Here is a 17,753-nt window from a genome sequence, read left to right as displayed (position 1 = left end):
TATTAATAATTATGTTTGTTTTAGAGGACTGTTTTCAACCAAAAACGCTTGATTCCTGTCATGTGTGGTTGAGATAAACTTAAAAGCATCATGTCCAAAGAGAAGGCGCTCTTAGAATCCTTGTCAGTTACTGTAGATGGCGTGAATTCGTTATGGTTTTGACTTTGCAGATTCATCTTGTTTTGTCTGTAGTTGCTTACATATTTTTGGTTGTGACAATTTTGTGACACCGGAGACAATGATAACCACTTACACGCAGTGGGGGAAATATGTTGGGTTGTAAAGGAGAACTAGTTGAATTCCAGACACGTGTGACTGGCTGCTTCTGCCCAGAATACATATCCGGCTTTAATCTGTCAGCATCCCCTGAATGCAAAGGCCAGACTACAGTGGAGTCCTGCCGGCCTCGGAGAGGACAGCGAGAGCCAAGTGCGTCTGTCCAGGTGGCCTTCATTTTGACTTTGCAACTTGGCTGCATGGTGCCAGGATGGACTCGTGACCTCACACAGTCCTCTGCCCTTCTGTCTCAGCAATGAGAATGCTGTGACTTAGTGTCGATCACTGAAAACTCTTCTTTGATCAGACAACTTAAGCGTGTGAAAGTGTCGGTGCATCTGATTTTCCAGTGGGACTTACATAAAGTGACTCTTCCGAAGTTACTCAATGACGTGCTTTGAAACACAAGCTAAATGGTTATCATGTAGGTCCTCTAGTTCAACAGAGGTTACTGCTAGCAGCCTCACACAAAAAAAAACCAAGACCACAACCTAGGGAAATGCATTGTACGTGGACTCGTCCAGAGAGATGTCTCAATGCCTTCCCTCTAACTTGTTTAGAGCTTCTAGCCATCAGGGCGTGGAGTTGGTATTGACTTAAGTTGTCCTCATGTGGCCGTGTTCATGCTTCTATTCATGCTCTCGTCTTTGGCCCAGCCATAATCTGGGAAGCTCTCTTCCTTTCACTGACCTGAACTTCAATGCAGCAGTAAGCTTAGTGTTACAGCCCAAATGCACCCGGCTGGGTCCTTCAGCACCTTTCCCGGGTGCTACCATCTCTAGGATAAAGCCTCCCTTTAACTGTGCGATTGACAAATCTCTTTGATAATGAAAATTAGGTGAGAAGAAGAGCCAGACTTGGGAGACATTTTGTGAATGGAGGTTTTATCAGAATGTCGTTTGAGTCCACGGCATTCATTAGTCAAGTAGCCAAGCAAAGAAAATCTACAGTTGTGGAAATATCCAACAGGAGCAGTGAAAGGTCTTACAGCTTAAAGCAGATCCTTTGCCACTTATTGCTGTTAACTACTTTGTATCAATGACTGTGTTCTGATTTTCAACCTTTCTGTGCTAACTCCTTAAGGAAAATAGGAATCACATTTCTATGGATGCTTCTATTTCATGTCGCTTGTGCTCCAGCATTGAGCCAACAGCACGTATGCTCCTGAAACAATCTTTATTTTCAAGGTTTGTCAAGACTTCCTTTTCTATTGCTTTCCAGATTATTTCTGGTCAGTTTCTGTCTGATAAGAAAGTTGGAACTTATGTGGAAGTGGATATGTTTGGTTTGCCGGTGGACACGAGGAGGAAGGCCTTTAAGACCAAGACGTCACAAGGAAACGCTGTAAATCCTGTCTGGGAAGAAGAACCCATTGTGTTCAAGAAGGTTGGTCTCCTGCTCTTGGTCTGAGGTCTAACTGCATTTTTCGGGGGTTCTACAATGACACCCCTCCCCACCCCCTGCCTCCATCAGCAAAGCATGTAGAAAAAAACTGCCCATTGCTATATCATTCTGGAAACTCTCTTAATCATGTATTTGTAGCTTCAAAATATTTCCTTAAATAAATTGATTTTAGTAGGGTTCATTTGGAATAGAGTGACGTGGAGGTATAACTCAGATCAGCTCAACAGGACGAGGGATCAGGGAGACACTGTCACTGGAACTGCAGCGAGGCAAGGTGAGAAGCAAAAGACAAGAGGGGCTGCAGGAAAGAAGCACATTCTCCCCTCAGAAAGAACCCTGGGCCCAGCGTGGCAGCCTGGCAGCTAAAATCCTCGCCTTGCAACCACAGGGACCCCGTATGTACACTGGTTCATGTCCCGGCTGCTCCACAACCCAACCAGCTTGTGGTTTGGGAAAGCAGTCGAGGATGGCCCAAGGCCTTGGGACCCTGCACCCATATGGGAGACCCAGAAGAAGCTCCTGACTCCTGGCTTCGCATAGGCTCAGCTCTGGCTTTTGCTATCACTTGGGGAGTGAATCAGCAAATAGAAGATCTTTTTCTCTGTCTCTACTTCTCTCCGAAAATCTGTCTTCCCAGTAAAATTAAACAATAAAATCTTACCAAAAAAAAAAAAGAAGAATCCTAATTAAACTTTGATTCGCAGTCATCTTGCCTTGTCTGAATTCTGTTGAGTTAAAATCCTTGACCCCCACTGAGTTCTTGTACCTGTGTTCACCAGAAAGCAAATTTTTTTAAAGGTTTATTTTATTTTTTTTTGGTTGTTGGAAAAGCATATTTACAGAGAGGAGATACAGAGAGAGAGATCTTTTGTCCACTGGTTCACTGCCCAAGTGACTGCCAAAGGCTGGAGCTGAGCCAATCCGAAGCCAGGAGCCTGGAACTTCTTAAGGGTCTCCCACACAGGTGCAGGATCCCAAGGCTTTGGGCCATCCTCGACTGCTTTCCCAGGCTACAAGCAGAGAGCTGGATGGGAAGTAGAGCTGCCGGGATTAGAACCAGTGCTCATATGGTATCCCTGTGGATGCAAGGCTAAGACTTTAGCCACTAGGCTACTGTGCCAGGTGCAGTAAGCAGACCTTTTTCACACAAGCTTGTTACCTAAGGAATTCTGAAAATAAGACCAGCAGAAAGCCAGAGTAGATAGACAGCCCTTTACCTTTAACCTTGCCACAATATCTACAAAGATGGCCTTCTGCAAACGAATGATCATGAAAGCTGTCTACGCTCCGGCTTGTTTTCATATTCTAGCTGAAGAGTCCTTGAGTAAATAAATACATTAACAACATGTAGGAAATAGCTGGCAGGTGAATATATAATTTCTATATAATATATAACATAAATTTTATTATTTATTTCCATAGAATTACATATAATATCAAATTTAAAGAGATAGTTGGTTGCATAAACTTGACATGGGATTTAAAACTGTGTAGTGATAAGACCATACAGCCTCCTTTGCGTTTGAGTATAGAATATGTAAGAAGAAAATGGCCTATTTTTAAAAAATCAGATTAAGTCAGTAGGAGCCTCTACTTGAATTTGGAAAATGCAGAATCCACCTCCACAATACTTTTGTCATCTTTTCTTGAAATCCCTGATTCCCATAACCAGGTGACTCTCCTGTCCCCACAGGTCGTCCTTCCTTCCCTGGCCTGCCTGAGGATAGCAGTGTATGAAGAAGGGGGTAAATTCATTGGCCACCGGATCTTGCCAGTGCAAGCCATCAGGCCAGGTATGCAGAGTGTGTGGAGAACGTGTCGCATCATCACTCCCTTAGATGAACACGAAAAATTCTACAAGAAGCTAGCTCTTCACGGATTGGTCCTTTTGTTTTGTAACCGGGGCCGTCCAATGATTCAGATCTGACAGTCTGGTGTCTTTGTGGCATGTTGCAGCGTGTTGATTAACTCTTCACCATAGATAGGCAAAACTTCATTGAAAAAAAAAATACCAGATTCAATAGGATTTTCCTATCGGGTGAGGAAATTAACACCCTCTGTCTCAAAGCCATGGGATTAAAATGAGAAGGAACTGACCTGTGTGTCGTGCAGACCCAGCGTGCACACCTCACGCATGTGTACAAATGATGTGACACGTGGTCTCTTGCTGTGCCTCCTGCCCAGGCTATCACTACATCTGCCTGAGAAACGAGAGGAACCAGCCCCTCATGCTGCCCGCCGTCTTCGTCTACATCGAAGTCAAAGACTACGTGCCAGATACATACGCAGGTAGGCAAGCCTCCGCAGCCACGTTTCCGTCTGGCCCGTCCGGGCATCCGTGGCTTAGCAGAAGAAAAATTGGACCATCCAATGGCTTTATATGGGCCTAAGAATCAACTCTGTTTTGATATGTGTGCTTTGAGATAAATGGCTCAAGCCTTTGAGATTGCATTTCAATTCTATGTTTTCGTTGAAATCCCGATTCCTCAGTTTTAGGCTAGATTTGTTCAAGGATACCTTATCTCCAAGGGCCCAGCCCTTCCCAAGGGACCCAGCACGATGGGTCTTCTCTAGCCCTGTGTGTCAAATGTGCCTTCAGCTAGATTTAGAACACTGATGCTTTTGATGAGTGAGAGGTTCAGGGAAAGTAACTTGATGATGTCAGCCAAAAATTATATAAATATATATATATGTATATATGTATATATATATATATATTTAATTTGAGAGAATGACACAGACCCAGCTGCAATGTGCTGATTCACTCCCTGATTGCCCACAAGTTACAGAATATAATTCAGCCTGAAGCCACGACCCAGGAACTCCATTCAGGTCCCTCACACGGGTGGCAGGGCCCTCCGTGCTGCAGCCATTGGCACATTCTCTCTTCCGCCTAACCAGGCCGTGCGTTAGCAGGACGCTGAGGCTGAGACTCACACTCAGGAAGCCTGACACAGATTCCAGATGTCTAAAGTGATGTCGCAGCCACTAGGTCAAAAGCCTACCCCTAGGAATCACACATTTCAATGTTTGTAGCACCAAATTGATCTTGACATGGGACGCTGGGGACTACTGCAAATGACAGCAAAACTTGGCACTCACGGTCCACCCTAAGATAGAAGCCAGACTTAACTCTGGGTAGCTGTACTGCCATCCCTAAATCAAAGGGCTATTCCAAAAATCTATGGGAATTTTGTGGGAAATGTGTCCATTTACGAAAGACCTTTTGGTTGAAACAAAACACATGCATGGGCTATTGCTGCCGTCCAGGAAACTCCCCCAAAGAATTGAGCGACTCTGAAATATTGAGGCATACCAAGTGAGTCTGACCTATTTGGCTGTCAGCATTGAATCCCTTTGGCTGCGTCTCTTCTTGAGGTCTGTCCTTACTCAGCTAGATCCACAGTGTGGGGTAGATGAGAAAACGGTTCTATGACGAGGTGAAAGAGTCATACTATAAATGAGCGGATGGATGGGTTGGTAGAAGGTGATGAGTGAATCCATGGAAGGAAGGAAGGAGATAAAGAGGCAGAGTAAGCAGTCAGCACTCAAAGGCCGTAGAGCTAAAACGTCTTGTCCTGGTTTAGATGTGATTGAAGCTTTGTCAAACCCCATCCGCTACGTGAATCTCATGGAACAGAGAGCCAAGCAGCTGGCTGCGTTGACCCTAGAAGATGAAGAAGAGGTGAAGAAAGAGGTGAGTGTGTCCTAGCTGTCCTCATGGCACTAAGTGCCATTTCTTCGCTCACTTGCTGGCTCTCCCTAAATGACGTCACACCTTAGGAGAAGTGCGGTGGAGCAGCACGCCCATCAAGTCCGGCATCGTGTCACGGAACGTCTACTGAGTGTCACTACTGAGTGACAGCGTTTCTTGTGTTTCTCTTCTGTGGCATGCTGTGCACGCCACGTGTCTTTTCCCGTGGCCACACTAAGGCCGCACCGGGCAGAGCTCCGCTGCTCAGATCTCCCCAGGGTACCACGCTATTGCTGCATGCCTTGCCCACAAGCCAGCCAACGCCGCAGATGGCTCTCGGGGGGGATCTAGGCTGCTAGCAACCAGCCAGCCTGCCTGCAGGTACCTGGGCGGCTCTCCCTGGGAGGGGAAGGTGATCCAGGCCAGTGGCTGACAGATGAGGAGCAGGCAGCTCCGTGTTGCCATTCACATTGTAAATATACATGATCTTGAGGGGTCAGGGTGAAGGGGACATCCCTGAGGGGTCAGGTTGGAGTGGATGTCCAGTGACATTTCGGTGTCACGTCCCTGCGTTCTTACCCTAAGAGCACGCTCTCAGGAATCACGTGGTCAAGAATGCCCCGTATCCAGTCTTCTGCTTCCAGGAAAACCAGCAGTGCTGAAGAGCTTTCTAACTAAACACACTCCTTCTGAATGTTTGTTGCTTAGAAACTGGAATTTTAACAGTTTGGCAAAAGTTGCATTTTTAATTCTGGTGTTTCCTAAGTTCTCAATCGTATAAATATTTCAATGAAGCTGACACAGCTGCATGAATAGAGGTTGGAGTCTGTATATCAGTGATTATCATTAAGAATTTAAACATGAATCACCCTGTGTACTTAACTACGTATAAAAGCTGGGCTGTAAATAAGACATCGGTCAGACATCGTTTCAAACTTCACGCAGCAGGCAAAGAGGTGGCTTTCACAACCGGCTCAACAGTTCCGTCCCGAGCCAAACTCTCCACGCAAAAGCTTACATTACATGGCGTGGTTAGTGTGGTACATGGTCGTTCTTTCAGTTGAGGAATAATCCTCCTGATGCGGAAGCTGGTGTCACCTTGCAGAGGGTTGGGACCAGAAGCCTTGCGGTTTCTTGCTCCTGATGGTTTCTCACTGCATCGTGTTACAACTGCTGCGTGCTTGGAGTCTGGTGGATGCCGTTAACTGCAATGAATTTTCAGAGATTTTTAACCCATCTAGTAATTCACCGATTACTTTTATCCAAAAACTAGAACTCCCAGAACACAGTATTTGTGTCAAAGCTACGATCAGTGGTGTATTTATTGTTCAGAATGCTTTTTGGGTTGCACACGGGGTTTGCTCACGTGAGCACCAGAATTAAATCAGTGCTTCTCTGAAGGAATCCATCGGAACCTCGGGACCGCTTTCCTCTTTTTCCTTAATGATGTGTTTTATAAAAAAAACAGGATCCATTATCAAGATAACTTAGGAAAATATAACTAAATCACTGTCCGGAACACTCTCTGATTAGAAAACAAATCTCTTTAGTTCACTGCGTACATTTTATTTCAAAGAGAAAAGTTTTGAAGCAAAACTTCACTATGTAGAAATAATATTTCTTGTATTTTTCACGTACGCTGCTTCTACCTGCTTGTAAGCCATAACCCCTGAGCAGTAAGTACTCACTTCAGGAAAACATTTCAAGACACGTTGTGTTTCAGTTTATGTAGCACAGCTACCAGAGCCAAGGTCCCCTAACGGAACATTTTGCGCATTTTTCCACAAGAAGATGAATTCTCTAATGATTGGGGTTGGGGGGAAGTCACCATAAGAACTGGGTGACCCTTGTCCTTTGGGAGTGCAGGAAGCACCTTGGCACACGTTGGTATCCTTTGAAAACCTCATCTTTGTATCTGGCATCACTTCCTGGTGCTCGGTACGGAGGCCAGGTGCTGACTGAGGGCCGAGGGTCTGCTCTCACGGCCACCTGCCTGCTCCCTCGAGTCACATGATTTTCCCCGGGATTCGTGTCCGAGCTATCCAAGTTGGGGACCAGATCAGAGTTCTTGACTCCTGCCCCCGCTCTTCATGTTCTCTCTCTCTCCCCCACACCCTTTCTCTCTACAGTCTAATAAATACATTTTAGAAAGATCTTTGGGGAGAAAAACTAAGGGATATCAAAATATAGAAATATAGGGCCCCATGGCATAGCCTAGTGGCTGAAATCCGAGTGTTTGAAGTCCTCGCCTTGAACACACCACGATCTCATATGGGCGCCGGTTCTAATCCCAGCTGCTCCACTTCCCATCTAGCTCACTGCTTGTGGCCTGGCAAAGCAGTTGAGGATGGCCAAAGCCTTGGGACCCTGCACCCGTGTGGGTAACCCGGAAGAAGTCCCTGGTTCCTGGCTTCGGATCGGCACAGCATCGGCCATTGTGCTCACTTGGGGAGTGAATCATCGGACGGAACTTTCTGTCCTCCTCTCTGTATTCTGACTTTGCAATAAAAATAAATAAATCTTAAAAAAACATATGGAAATATAATTTTAGGTCAGAAGCAATTTCAGAAGCCTTGAATTGCACAAACCCCATATTCTAACACAGAAAATACGACTTTTTTTTTTCTGTGCTATCTAAGCCCGTAAAAAGTTTCAGTTTTGAAAACTCAAAGTCATTTGCCCTCACCGTGTACTCCTAGGAGAGAAAAGTCAGTTTCACACCTTTGAAGGCTGGTGTGCCCTTCATCCGTCTCGCAGTAATGTCCGTTTGTTTGAATGAGGCCGCTGAAAATAAAGAACGGTGATTCTCTCTAAAAAAAATTCTATCTGGGACATGCGGGCACTGCAGAGGCTATTTTAAGCAGCAGGCTTTTCTAGTATGATCCTTTTAACGTGACGCTTCTAGAGGTCATTTCTATTTGCACATGAAGACACCTTTGGACTACAAAACAGTACCACATTTTTAATTGTCTAATAAATTCTCTTCCACCACTAGCTTGCAAACCAAATGGACAGGAAAGTTAAATTCTTCCTCTATGACTTGAGAAATACACATTTATTTCAAATCATGGGAGAGACATTATTCAGGTTATAATCTTATTAAATATATATAATTTTATATATATATATGAACATAATTTGATGATTAGAAGTCAAGGACGTATAGATTCAGGTTAATGGATTTATTTTGTCTCATACGAAGTTAGAACCTAGGGTGGTGTGTTAGTGAAGTCAAGAGGCGAATATGCATCCTAACTGGGTCTTCCTTTTCATTTATTTATGTTTGTTAGACAGACAGCAGAGTTGGAGAGAGAGAGAGAGAGAGAGCTCCCATCTTCTGGTTGACTCTGCATGCTCCCCCCGCAGCTGGGCGGAAGGCAGGAGCTGGAAGCCCAGTGCAGGTTTCCCGCACAGGTGACAGAAGCGACCCGAGCCATTGTTGTTGCCCTCCAGTAGCAGGAAGATGGACTCCAGGCCCTTCACTGTGAGACCCAGACACTTTTAAAAAAGATTTATTGATTTTTTTAAAAGATTTATTCATTTTTATTACAAAGTCAGATATACAGAGAGGAGGAGAGACAGAGAAGAAGATCTTCCATCCAATGATTCACTCCCCAAGTGAGCACAATGGCCGATGCTGCACCGATCCGAAGCCAGTTTCTCCCGGGTCTCCGACACGGGTGCAGGGTCCCAAGGCTTTGGGCCATCCTCGACTGCTTTCCCAGGCCACAAGCAGGGAGCTAGAGGGGAAGCAAAGCTGCCAGGATTAGAACCGGCACCCATATGGGATCGTGGCGTGTTCAAGGCAAGGACTTCAGCTACTAGGCCATGCTGCTGAGCCTGATTTATTGATTTTTATTACAAAGCCAGATCTTCTGTCTGATGATTCACTCCCCAAGTGATTGCAATGGCTGGAGCTAGGTCGATCTGAAGCCAGGAGCCAGGTTCCGGGTATCCCACGTGGGTGCAGGGTCCCAAGGCTTTGGGCCATCCTCTACTGCTTTCCCAGTCCACAAGTAGGGAGCTGGATGGGAAGCAGGGCTGCTGGGATTAGAACCAGTGACCATAGGGGCTCCTGGTGTGTTCAAGGTGAGGACTTTAGCTGCTAGGCCACCGTGCTGGTTACGAGACCCAGGTATTTTAACTGGCATTAAATCTGTAGACTAAATGTCTGCTCTCATAACAAAAGCTGTACAGAGTTTCTAGATGTTTTTTTTCTCTAAATAAAAAATCACATAGAAACATTTTAAGCCGTAGTAAGTGGAAACCATAAGCAAGTAAATCCCTTCAGGAAACCTGCAGGTTCTGTTGGCATTCTGGTAAATTCTAGCTTCTTCTATACTGACTTTTATTTTGCAAATACTTTTTAAATATTGCAAAACTCAATTCTTTTTCATTAGAATGACCTACCAAAATACAAGTAAATTTTTTTTTTGTTTTCTAGTTTTAAGACACACCTTCATAGGAAAAAAAAATATTTAATGCATTGATTAGAAAATATTAACAACGTTAATGCCAACATGCAATATTGGAACACGACTTGTTTTAGCAGAGAAGAGGAGTAGAAAAAAAATAAACAACTTTTAACTGAGTGCTTTACTAAGTGCCTGAAACGACTGAGCCCTGTCATGTACCAACTCACGGAAACTTAGGCGTTTATGTTTTCGGTTGGGCACTTGGTATCAAGGTTAAAATGCCACTTGAGTTGCTTGCCGCCCATGTTGGGACCTGGCTCCCTCCCTGGCCCCTGAATCCAGTCCCCTGCTAAGGTATACCCTAGGAGGCGGCAGGAGGCAGATCAGGTACTTGGTCCCTACCACCCACAGAGGAGATGTGGGTTGAATCTTTGGCTTCTGGCTCGAGCCTGCCCCAGCATCAGCTTTAAGAGATACCTGGGGAGGGAACTGGCAAGAATAAAAATGCCTTTTTTTTTTCTCTCCCTTCCTGTCTCCTGCTGTCTACTTGTCCTGTTCTTTGTCTCTTCTCTCCTCTCCTCTCTCTCTTTTTTCTCTCTCTCCCTCTCTCCTTCTCCTCCCTACTTTTAGAGAAATATGTCCTAGTTGCTAATACCATTCCCATTTCACAGATCAGCAAACTGAGGCTCCTAGGAGCTCAGTTCTTTGCCAGGGCCACACCGTCAGTGAGTCACAGAGTTGGGTTGGAACACAAGCAATCCAGCATTACACTTCTTGTTCTACGTCAGCCCTTGTCCAAGTGTAATGCAGTGACCATGGCGTCATGAGGAAGTGCCAGCCCTAATGCAGCCGATCTGGGTGGAGCTTGATGAGTGGCACCTGCCACAGTGCCTGAGGCGAGGCAGCACACCCTGAGGGACCAGGGCCTGTGCCCTGCCACCACGGTGTGCTGAAAGAGAAGCTGCCGTTGTGTCATAACACTCAGCCAGGACGGGCCCGTCATCCGTCTTTCAGCCTCTGTAACGGGACGCGAGGATGCGTGAACCAACGCGCGGGATACTCGCCTTCCGCAGAAGCAGCCTTGGGAGCGGATTTTGAGTTGAAACAGAATGTCCGAGAACTGCCTGCTGAAATCACTGAGGATGATCAAAACGTGTTCGTTGGTTACTGAGGTTCCTCTAGCGGGTCCTTTGGTTAGATCGTCCGTTGGTTAGCCCAAACGTCTACCTCCAGACTTGAGAATCCGAGATTACACAGAATGCGTTCACCTGCCAAGCATTGATAGCCACCCTGGAGAAGGTTGTGACCCAAGACCTTTTGCTCCCAACCCTGTCCAGCCCTCGAGGCAGACATTTGGGAGTGCTTGTCACTTGGTATTGATGGGGAAGGAGAAAGCTGTCGGTAGAACCTCTGACTGCGTGGATTCCAACTCTGCAATGACAGGATCCGATCTCTGTGTGGGAGCTGCAATTTCCCTGAAATGGGCTGCGGAGACTCCCTCCTTCACCGTGTGATACCAAGGGCATCTTCAACAGGAATTATTTGAGTACAGATGCAAATTTCAGCCACAAAACAATCCATCAGCACAATAACTCAAGGTGCTGTTCTCACAAGACTACACTCGGTCAAGTGTTGGATATTGTTTAATTTCTCTGAGATGGCTGAGTGGGGCTTCATCTACAGTTTAAGAGGTTGACACTGAAGTGAAAGATGAGGATTTTTTTTTTTTGGAATTCCTTTCCAATAAATATTTCCACCCTCGTATAACAAAGGAACAGAATATCTGCCTGTAGGAGCAATCGCTTATCCAAAGTCCTGAACCCTACAGGCTCCACTAAGGTAGGGAGTTTGCCTTTTTAGGAGACGGGGACATATCATCGAAGGCCATTCAACCTACAGACACCTAAAGGACAGAGTGGCTGTGTGTGTGTGAGGATGCCCTTCCCTTACAGAAAGGCTGACTACCCAAGGCACACCCATTGCCCACGTTGGCTGTAAGTGGCCTGGAGTGCCGCCTAGCGGAACAGCGGATGCTGCCCATCATATTCTGGAAAACCAACGTCCTCATCGCTTGCGCATCTGGTATCCCAGTAAACATGCTGTCGCCGAAAGCACATCGTTGGCAGATGAGCCGGCCAGCACACCCCAAGCCAGCACCTGTCATAGTCTATGCATATACCTAGCATTTGAAGGACCCTGCCAGACGCCCAACTGAATTGTCTGAAACCTAATTCCCTATGGCAATATCCTTAGACTCCTATTTCTAAGAATATTATTGAAAGGGAGGCAGAGAGAGAAAGGCAGCTCGTATCCATTCCCCAAATGCCCACATTGGCCTGGACTGGACCAGGCTGTGCAACGAAGCACACCTGAACTTCGTCCAGGAGCCCAAACTTAGGAGCAGGGGCAGAACTTAAACCCAGCCACTCTGATGTGGGACACAGGCATCCTGCCTCTCATGTCAACCACTAGACCAAGATCCGAATTGTAGCTGCTCAGGACGGAAATTTTTTTCAACCAGCATAATAAATGTTTCCTCCTCTTTTTTGTAAAACCTAGTCCTGTGACCTCTTCAACTAACATTTTACTGAGCTCTCTGTGTTATGTTTTCAAGACATTCATATTCCATTTGGAACTAGCTGTAATTTGTTTCTTCTAAGATCTTAATGTTTAAATTAAACCAAAGGCAAATTATGGTAATGGTTTCTTTTGGCCACTAGAGGGCAGGAGCTTACTTCTAAGGCTCGTTCAGCACTTGCCATCCAACTAAGCAAACAGTGGACATTTGAAATACTATCTTCTGAAGCCCGTTTCCTTTAGATGGGCTTAATTAGATTCTAAACATTAATTAAGTTTTGAAATGTCCTATGTGTTGACTTCTGATTCTTGTGGGTGGGATGGGAATTTGGCTCTTTATTTCAGTTCATATGCTCATACAATTGGAATTATTTAAACTTTCAATCCTTTTATCAAGAAGTTAAGTTGTAGACTTATGTACTGTAGCCACGTTTTTCCCACTTCTTTTCAGCTCTTAATTTTTATTGTCTTACTTAACTCTTTCTATATGAGTGCCTCTCCGGGAAACAGGGAAATGTTTTTGAAAGATGTGGAAACCAATTGCTGATGATTCACTGTGGATATATAGACCCCGTGTTGCCAGACACAACTTTTATTTAAAATTATTTATTGGAAAGGCAGGGAGAAAGAAAGAGAGACACACAGAGAGAGGGGATTAAAGAGAGGGGATTAAAGAGAGAGGGGATAAATCCTTACTCATCCACTGATTCATTCCCCAAATGGCCACAGTGGCCAGAGCTGGGCTGGTTTGAAGCCAGGAGGCAGGAGCTTCTTCAGGGGCTACCATAGGGGTGCAGGGGCCTGGCTCCTTGAGCCACCTTTCCCTGGTTCCCTAGGTGTATTACCAGGGAGCCAGAGTGGAAGTGGAGCAGCCAGGACGCGAGCCAGTGCCCGTACAGCATCCCGGAATGGCAGTGGGTGGCTTACCCATGACACAACAGTGCTAGCCCCATAGATACAAGAAAGAAATCCATTTTTTAAAATGGGAAAGTCTCTTTAAGGTCTAGTAGCATCAAGTAAACCCACTTTGCACTGTGACTCTCCAGCTTCAGTGTCTTACCGAATGACCTTGGCATATGGTTCAACGGAAATGTCCTGGTGGATGAAAATCAGAGAAATCCTTTCTCAAGAAGTAGATCTGTCCTGGGGCGTGGTGGTGACGCTTCATTCCTTGTTCAAGGTCGTGTCTCCACATGGCAAGCTGTCATTGGTCCCAGGCTTCCTCTCTTCTCCCTCTAAACCAAGAGTCCTCAGCAGGCATCGCACACAGGCAGGGTTGGCTTCTGTTAAATTAGTTTCGGAATCCTTGTGTGAGAGATGCCTTTGGGGAGAGGTGGGCGACCACTGGAGACCACTGGAGACCATCAGCATCACTCTTGTCCCTCTTGGGTTTTGTAAAAAATGTCATCATGTGACAGTCTGCCAACTCTGCCATGATACAGCGTTGGATTCCAAGTGACATCCGGGGACTGTATTTCCTGATTGACTTTCTGATGGACAGTAGGAGAGGGTGTTAGGCTGAACGTGCTGTCTCCAAGAGCAGCCCAGATCCAGAAGATCATGTTTTAAAGGAATAAGTGGATTTTTTGTCAATTTTTAAAGGTTTGCTGATTTTTATTCACATGAAAGACAGAGAGAGAATGAATGAATGGATGAATATATCTTCCATCCACTCTTTTGACTCCTCAAATGTCTGCAAGAGTTGGGGCTATGGCAGGCTGAGGCCGGGAGTCAGGAGCTGATGTCACAGCAGGTGGCAGGGGCCCAGGGGAAGTCAGCAGCCTCCGTTTCCCAGGGTGAGAAACATCAGGCAGCTGTGTCCAAAGCAGAGGCCTGGCTAGATCCTAAGCACTTCCGGATCAAAGGTGGCATCTCACAATGTGGTTTAACCTACTATGCCGTATCACTTCAGGAAACAAGCAAGATGCAGAGTTGCGGAGCATTTAGTTATTAAGAACCTTGAAAGAGTATGTCCTCCTGGGACAATTATTCTTGAAAAGCATTTACTAAAGACTTAGCCCTGTATAGAGGCAATAATCCAGCTGCTAGGAAGCATGGGGGTGGAGAGTCTGTAAGTTGCAATGCATTTATTATTGTTAATAATTGGTAACATCTCATCGGTTTAACCACTTACCCATTGTTTAACACATGCATTTACTATGTGACAGGAACGATTTTAACAACTTCATAAGCATCAACTTTTTCAGCCCTGTTAAGAACAATGCAAAACAGATAATTATGCTGTCTAGTGAATATACATTCCTGGGCTGTGCAGATAATGAAACTGAGGCACATACAGTTAAGTGACTTAGTTAGCATCGCATCACCAGCAAATGGCAGGGTCAGAATTTGAACTTCAGTAGTTGTGGCTCCAAAACATACAATTTTATTTAAGACTTATTTGAAAGACAGAGTGACCAGATGAGAGGGTGAGGCAGATTTTTCATGTGCTGGTTCACTTTCCCAAATGACTACAGCAGCCAGGCCTGGATCAGGGTGAAGCTGTGGAGCCAGAATCTCCATCCTCGTCTCCCACGTGGGTGGCTGAGCCATCTTCCCCTTCGTTCCCAGTCCATCAGCAGGAACCTCAAAGCCTACACTCTTACCCACCACATCAGTTTGTTCCTGCTGTGAAACAACTTCCAAATGGAATGACTTATATCAACTATTCGTTTTTGTTGAGTCATGTGAAGCTTGGAAGTTTTACTCATGTGATGGTCGTAGGAGCCAGGATGGCACATCTCTTTTCCACCAGGTGTGAGGATAAGGGCAATGAGGAGGAAGACCGTCCCTCTCTTGGCCCATGCTCTGCTTGAATCCAAGTGACAGTGGTCACAGTTAGGTCCAGGATCTGTGTGGGAGGACCCCACCACAGGCTTAGGCATAGTCTGCTGTGAAAATTGGGACCCTCAGCGACCACAATGTTGGTACCATACCTTGCCATTTTACCCTGCTAGCCATGAAAAAAAAAATGGCCAACTAGATAATTCAGTGTCCAGGGATGGGCTAACTGCTATAAATTACAGCCATGTTGGTTCAGGAAGGCAATCAAAGAACAATAAGAACTGTGGGGAATGACCAAGGTCCTTGTGAATTCTAGGCTGACCCTGGGGAAGCACCATCAGAGGCACCAAGTGAAGCCAAGACGACTCCAGCTGAAAATGGAGTGAATCACACCTCCTCCCTGGCCCCCAAACCTGCCTCGCAGGCTCTGCACAGCCAGCCAGCTCCAGGTAAGTGACTGGAGGATCAGGGTTTTCTGGCCCCTAGAGGAGGTCGTCTTAAACCAGGTCTGGGTGATTGGGGGGGTGGGGGGCAAGTGTGGGGAGAGGCATGGTGTGACAGGTGCCCCGTGAGTGTCTGGTGGATGAAGGGATGAATGGCCGAGAGCCAAGGAGGGACTCACAGATGCTCAGTAGATCTCAGGGCAACTTTGGAAGCCACCACAACAGCCAATCCCGAGGCCTCCTGGTTCTGTGTTTAGTAGTGTTAGGATCTGCCTGATGGCAAGCTGTGTGAAGAGGGTGTGTTCTCGGTCCTTCTCCATTAATGCCTCTCGCGAGAGCACACTCCTCCTCTCTCTGACTCCCTTGGCATGAGCTCTTGTGTTGAACCCGTGCCGGCTTTTCTCCTTGGACCTTCCCATGCATTCCTTTCCCCCACAGGTACCTGGCCTAGGAGTGCAGATTTTATTATGTAAATAAGCTGCACTTTGGAGCTTATAAAGTACTTCACCAAGGCCAGATAGCCAGGCGGGAGTGAAGTCAGGACAGGCCTAGTTCCTCGTGTTTTTGAAGTTCTTGTTTATTTTAGCGACTCCGAGGCCTCCCTTTCCAGACACTTCTGAGCAGCCAATTATGACATCTAACCTCACCCCGCTTTCTCTGAGTTTTTCTCCTGTGTATGTGTCATTTCCCAGGGTAGCTACTAGGCTTTCTAGGGTAGTAGGCCTCTGTTGGACACTTCCCTGGCTCATCACGCGGGGTTGAGAGAATGTCTGTGATAACTTTGTGTTCCCTTGGTTACCAGAGTAAATAAGCGGAATAAAATTGTCCTCCTGTGAAGGTGTGCCTTTAGGACCCATAGCAGTAAGACACATGACCCTTATTTGGGATACAAGAATACAGTCCAGTGTAGGACAGTGAGATTTTAAAAAAATGAACCATTTAAGTGAAATTACACTTGGATGTACTGATTGACATTGTTTCAATTCTTGTTGAATTATTTGAAAGGAAGACACAAAGAGACAGTGTGCATATGAGAGAGAGAGAGAGAGAAAAAAACACATCTCTATTTGCTGATTTACTCCCAAAATACCCACAAGGTCCTGGGTCGATAGAAAGTATCCGATTTTTGTCATTTTTTGTTTTCATTTCTCTAGAAAGAGTAGAATGTACACATTTTGATTTGTTCTTGTTGTATGCTTATACTGCAGGCTCTGTGAAGGCACCTGCAAAAACAGAAGATCTTATTCAGAGTGTTCTAACAGGTGAGTGTGGCCCTGCGCTCCTGTGAAATTAGGAGCTGAATTCTACAGTGTCTGCAGAGGAAAAATTGTCCATTGATGTCTCAAAAATAACATCCGTAGTAGTTCTTCTTTTTTAAAAAAAGATTTTGTTGATTTTACTTGGAAGAATAAAGAGAGAGAGTGTGTGTTGTTTGTCCACTGGTTCTCTCTACAATTGGCCAGTAAGGCCAAAATAGGGTTGGTCCAAAGCTGAGAGCCAGGAGCTTCTGCCTGGTCTCCTGTGCGGGTGTCAAGGGTCCAAGGACTTGGGCCTCCCTATGCTGCTCTTCTAGGCCATCCTGGGAAGATGGACTGAAAGTGGGGTAGCCAGGATTCGAACCAGCATTCATGTCAAAGGCGGAGGATTAACTTGCTACAGCATTTCTTTTTAAAAATCTACAGACAATCCTAGTTGAGACCCGTTACATGATGTAATCACAGAGAATTAGCCATAGTTACTGAGACCTGCTGACTTAGAACTGTGCAGTTTCACAAGACAGCTGTGTTGGAGTTCACGGTGTGTTTCCTCGTGAGAACGCGACCCAGTGAACTGGCACACGTGTCTTCTCCAGAGCCAACAGAAAATTGGATTCAGGGTGTGCAGAATACGATCTGTATGCAAAATATGATGTGAAATGCAGTGTGTAAGAACTGTGACACAGTTTAGAAACATTTGGTATTCAGTTATTAAAATTGGCACAAATCTCACTCAGTGCACTTATCTGTATGTAGTAGTCTTCATTTTTAGTAGTTCACTTAATGCAGAACAAATAGGTACATCGATGTGCATCAAAAATAACTTCACTCCTAAGAGCGCAGGTTTGTGGACAGCACAAATGCCCATCGATAGTAGCACAGACATACAAACGAATTGTGGTAT

The 17,753-nt window shown here is 45.6% G+C and overlaps 1 protein-coding gene across 2 annotated transcripts in view; it reads left to right on the top strand.

The window, feature by feature from the left end:
• PLCB1 (phospholipase C beta 1) overlaps positions 1-17,753 on the top strand; it is a 621,942-nt gene that overhangs the window by 518,484 nt on the left and 85,705 nt on the right. For both annotated transcript variants that reach the window (XM_040980971.1, XM_040980972.1), the window contains exons 20-25: positions 1,498-1,662; positions 3,374-3,473; positions 3,865-3,969; positions 5,268-5,377; positions 15,467-15,599; positions 16,802-16,855. In XM_040980971.1, coding sequence (XP_040836905.1) covers positions 1,498-1,662; positions 3,374-3,473; positions 3,865-3,969; positions 5,268-5,377; positions 15,467-15,599; positions 16,802-16,855 — 667 coding nt within the window. The remainder of the gene's footprint in view (positions 1-1,497; positions 1,663-3,373; positions 3,474-3,864; positions 3,970-5,267; positions 5,378-15,466; positions 15,600-16,801; positions 16,856-17,753) is intronic.

This window comes from Ochotona curzoniae, unplaced genomic scaffold, assembly GCF_017591425.1.
Source record: "Ochotona curzoniae isolate NIBS_2020 unplaced genomic scaffold, NIBS_Ocur_1.0 contig_3520, whole genome shotgun sequence".
Taxonomy (NCBI): Eukaryota; Metazoa; Chordata; class Mammalia; order Lagomorpha; family Ochotonidae; genus Ochotona; species Ochotona curzoniae.
This window is presented reverse-complemented; position numbering and strand designations above follow the sequence as displayed.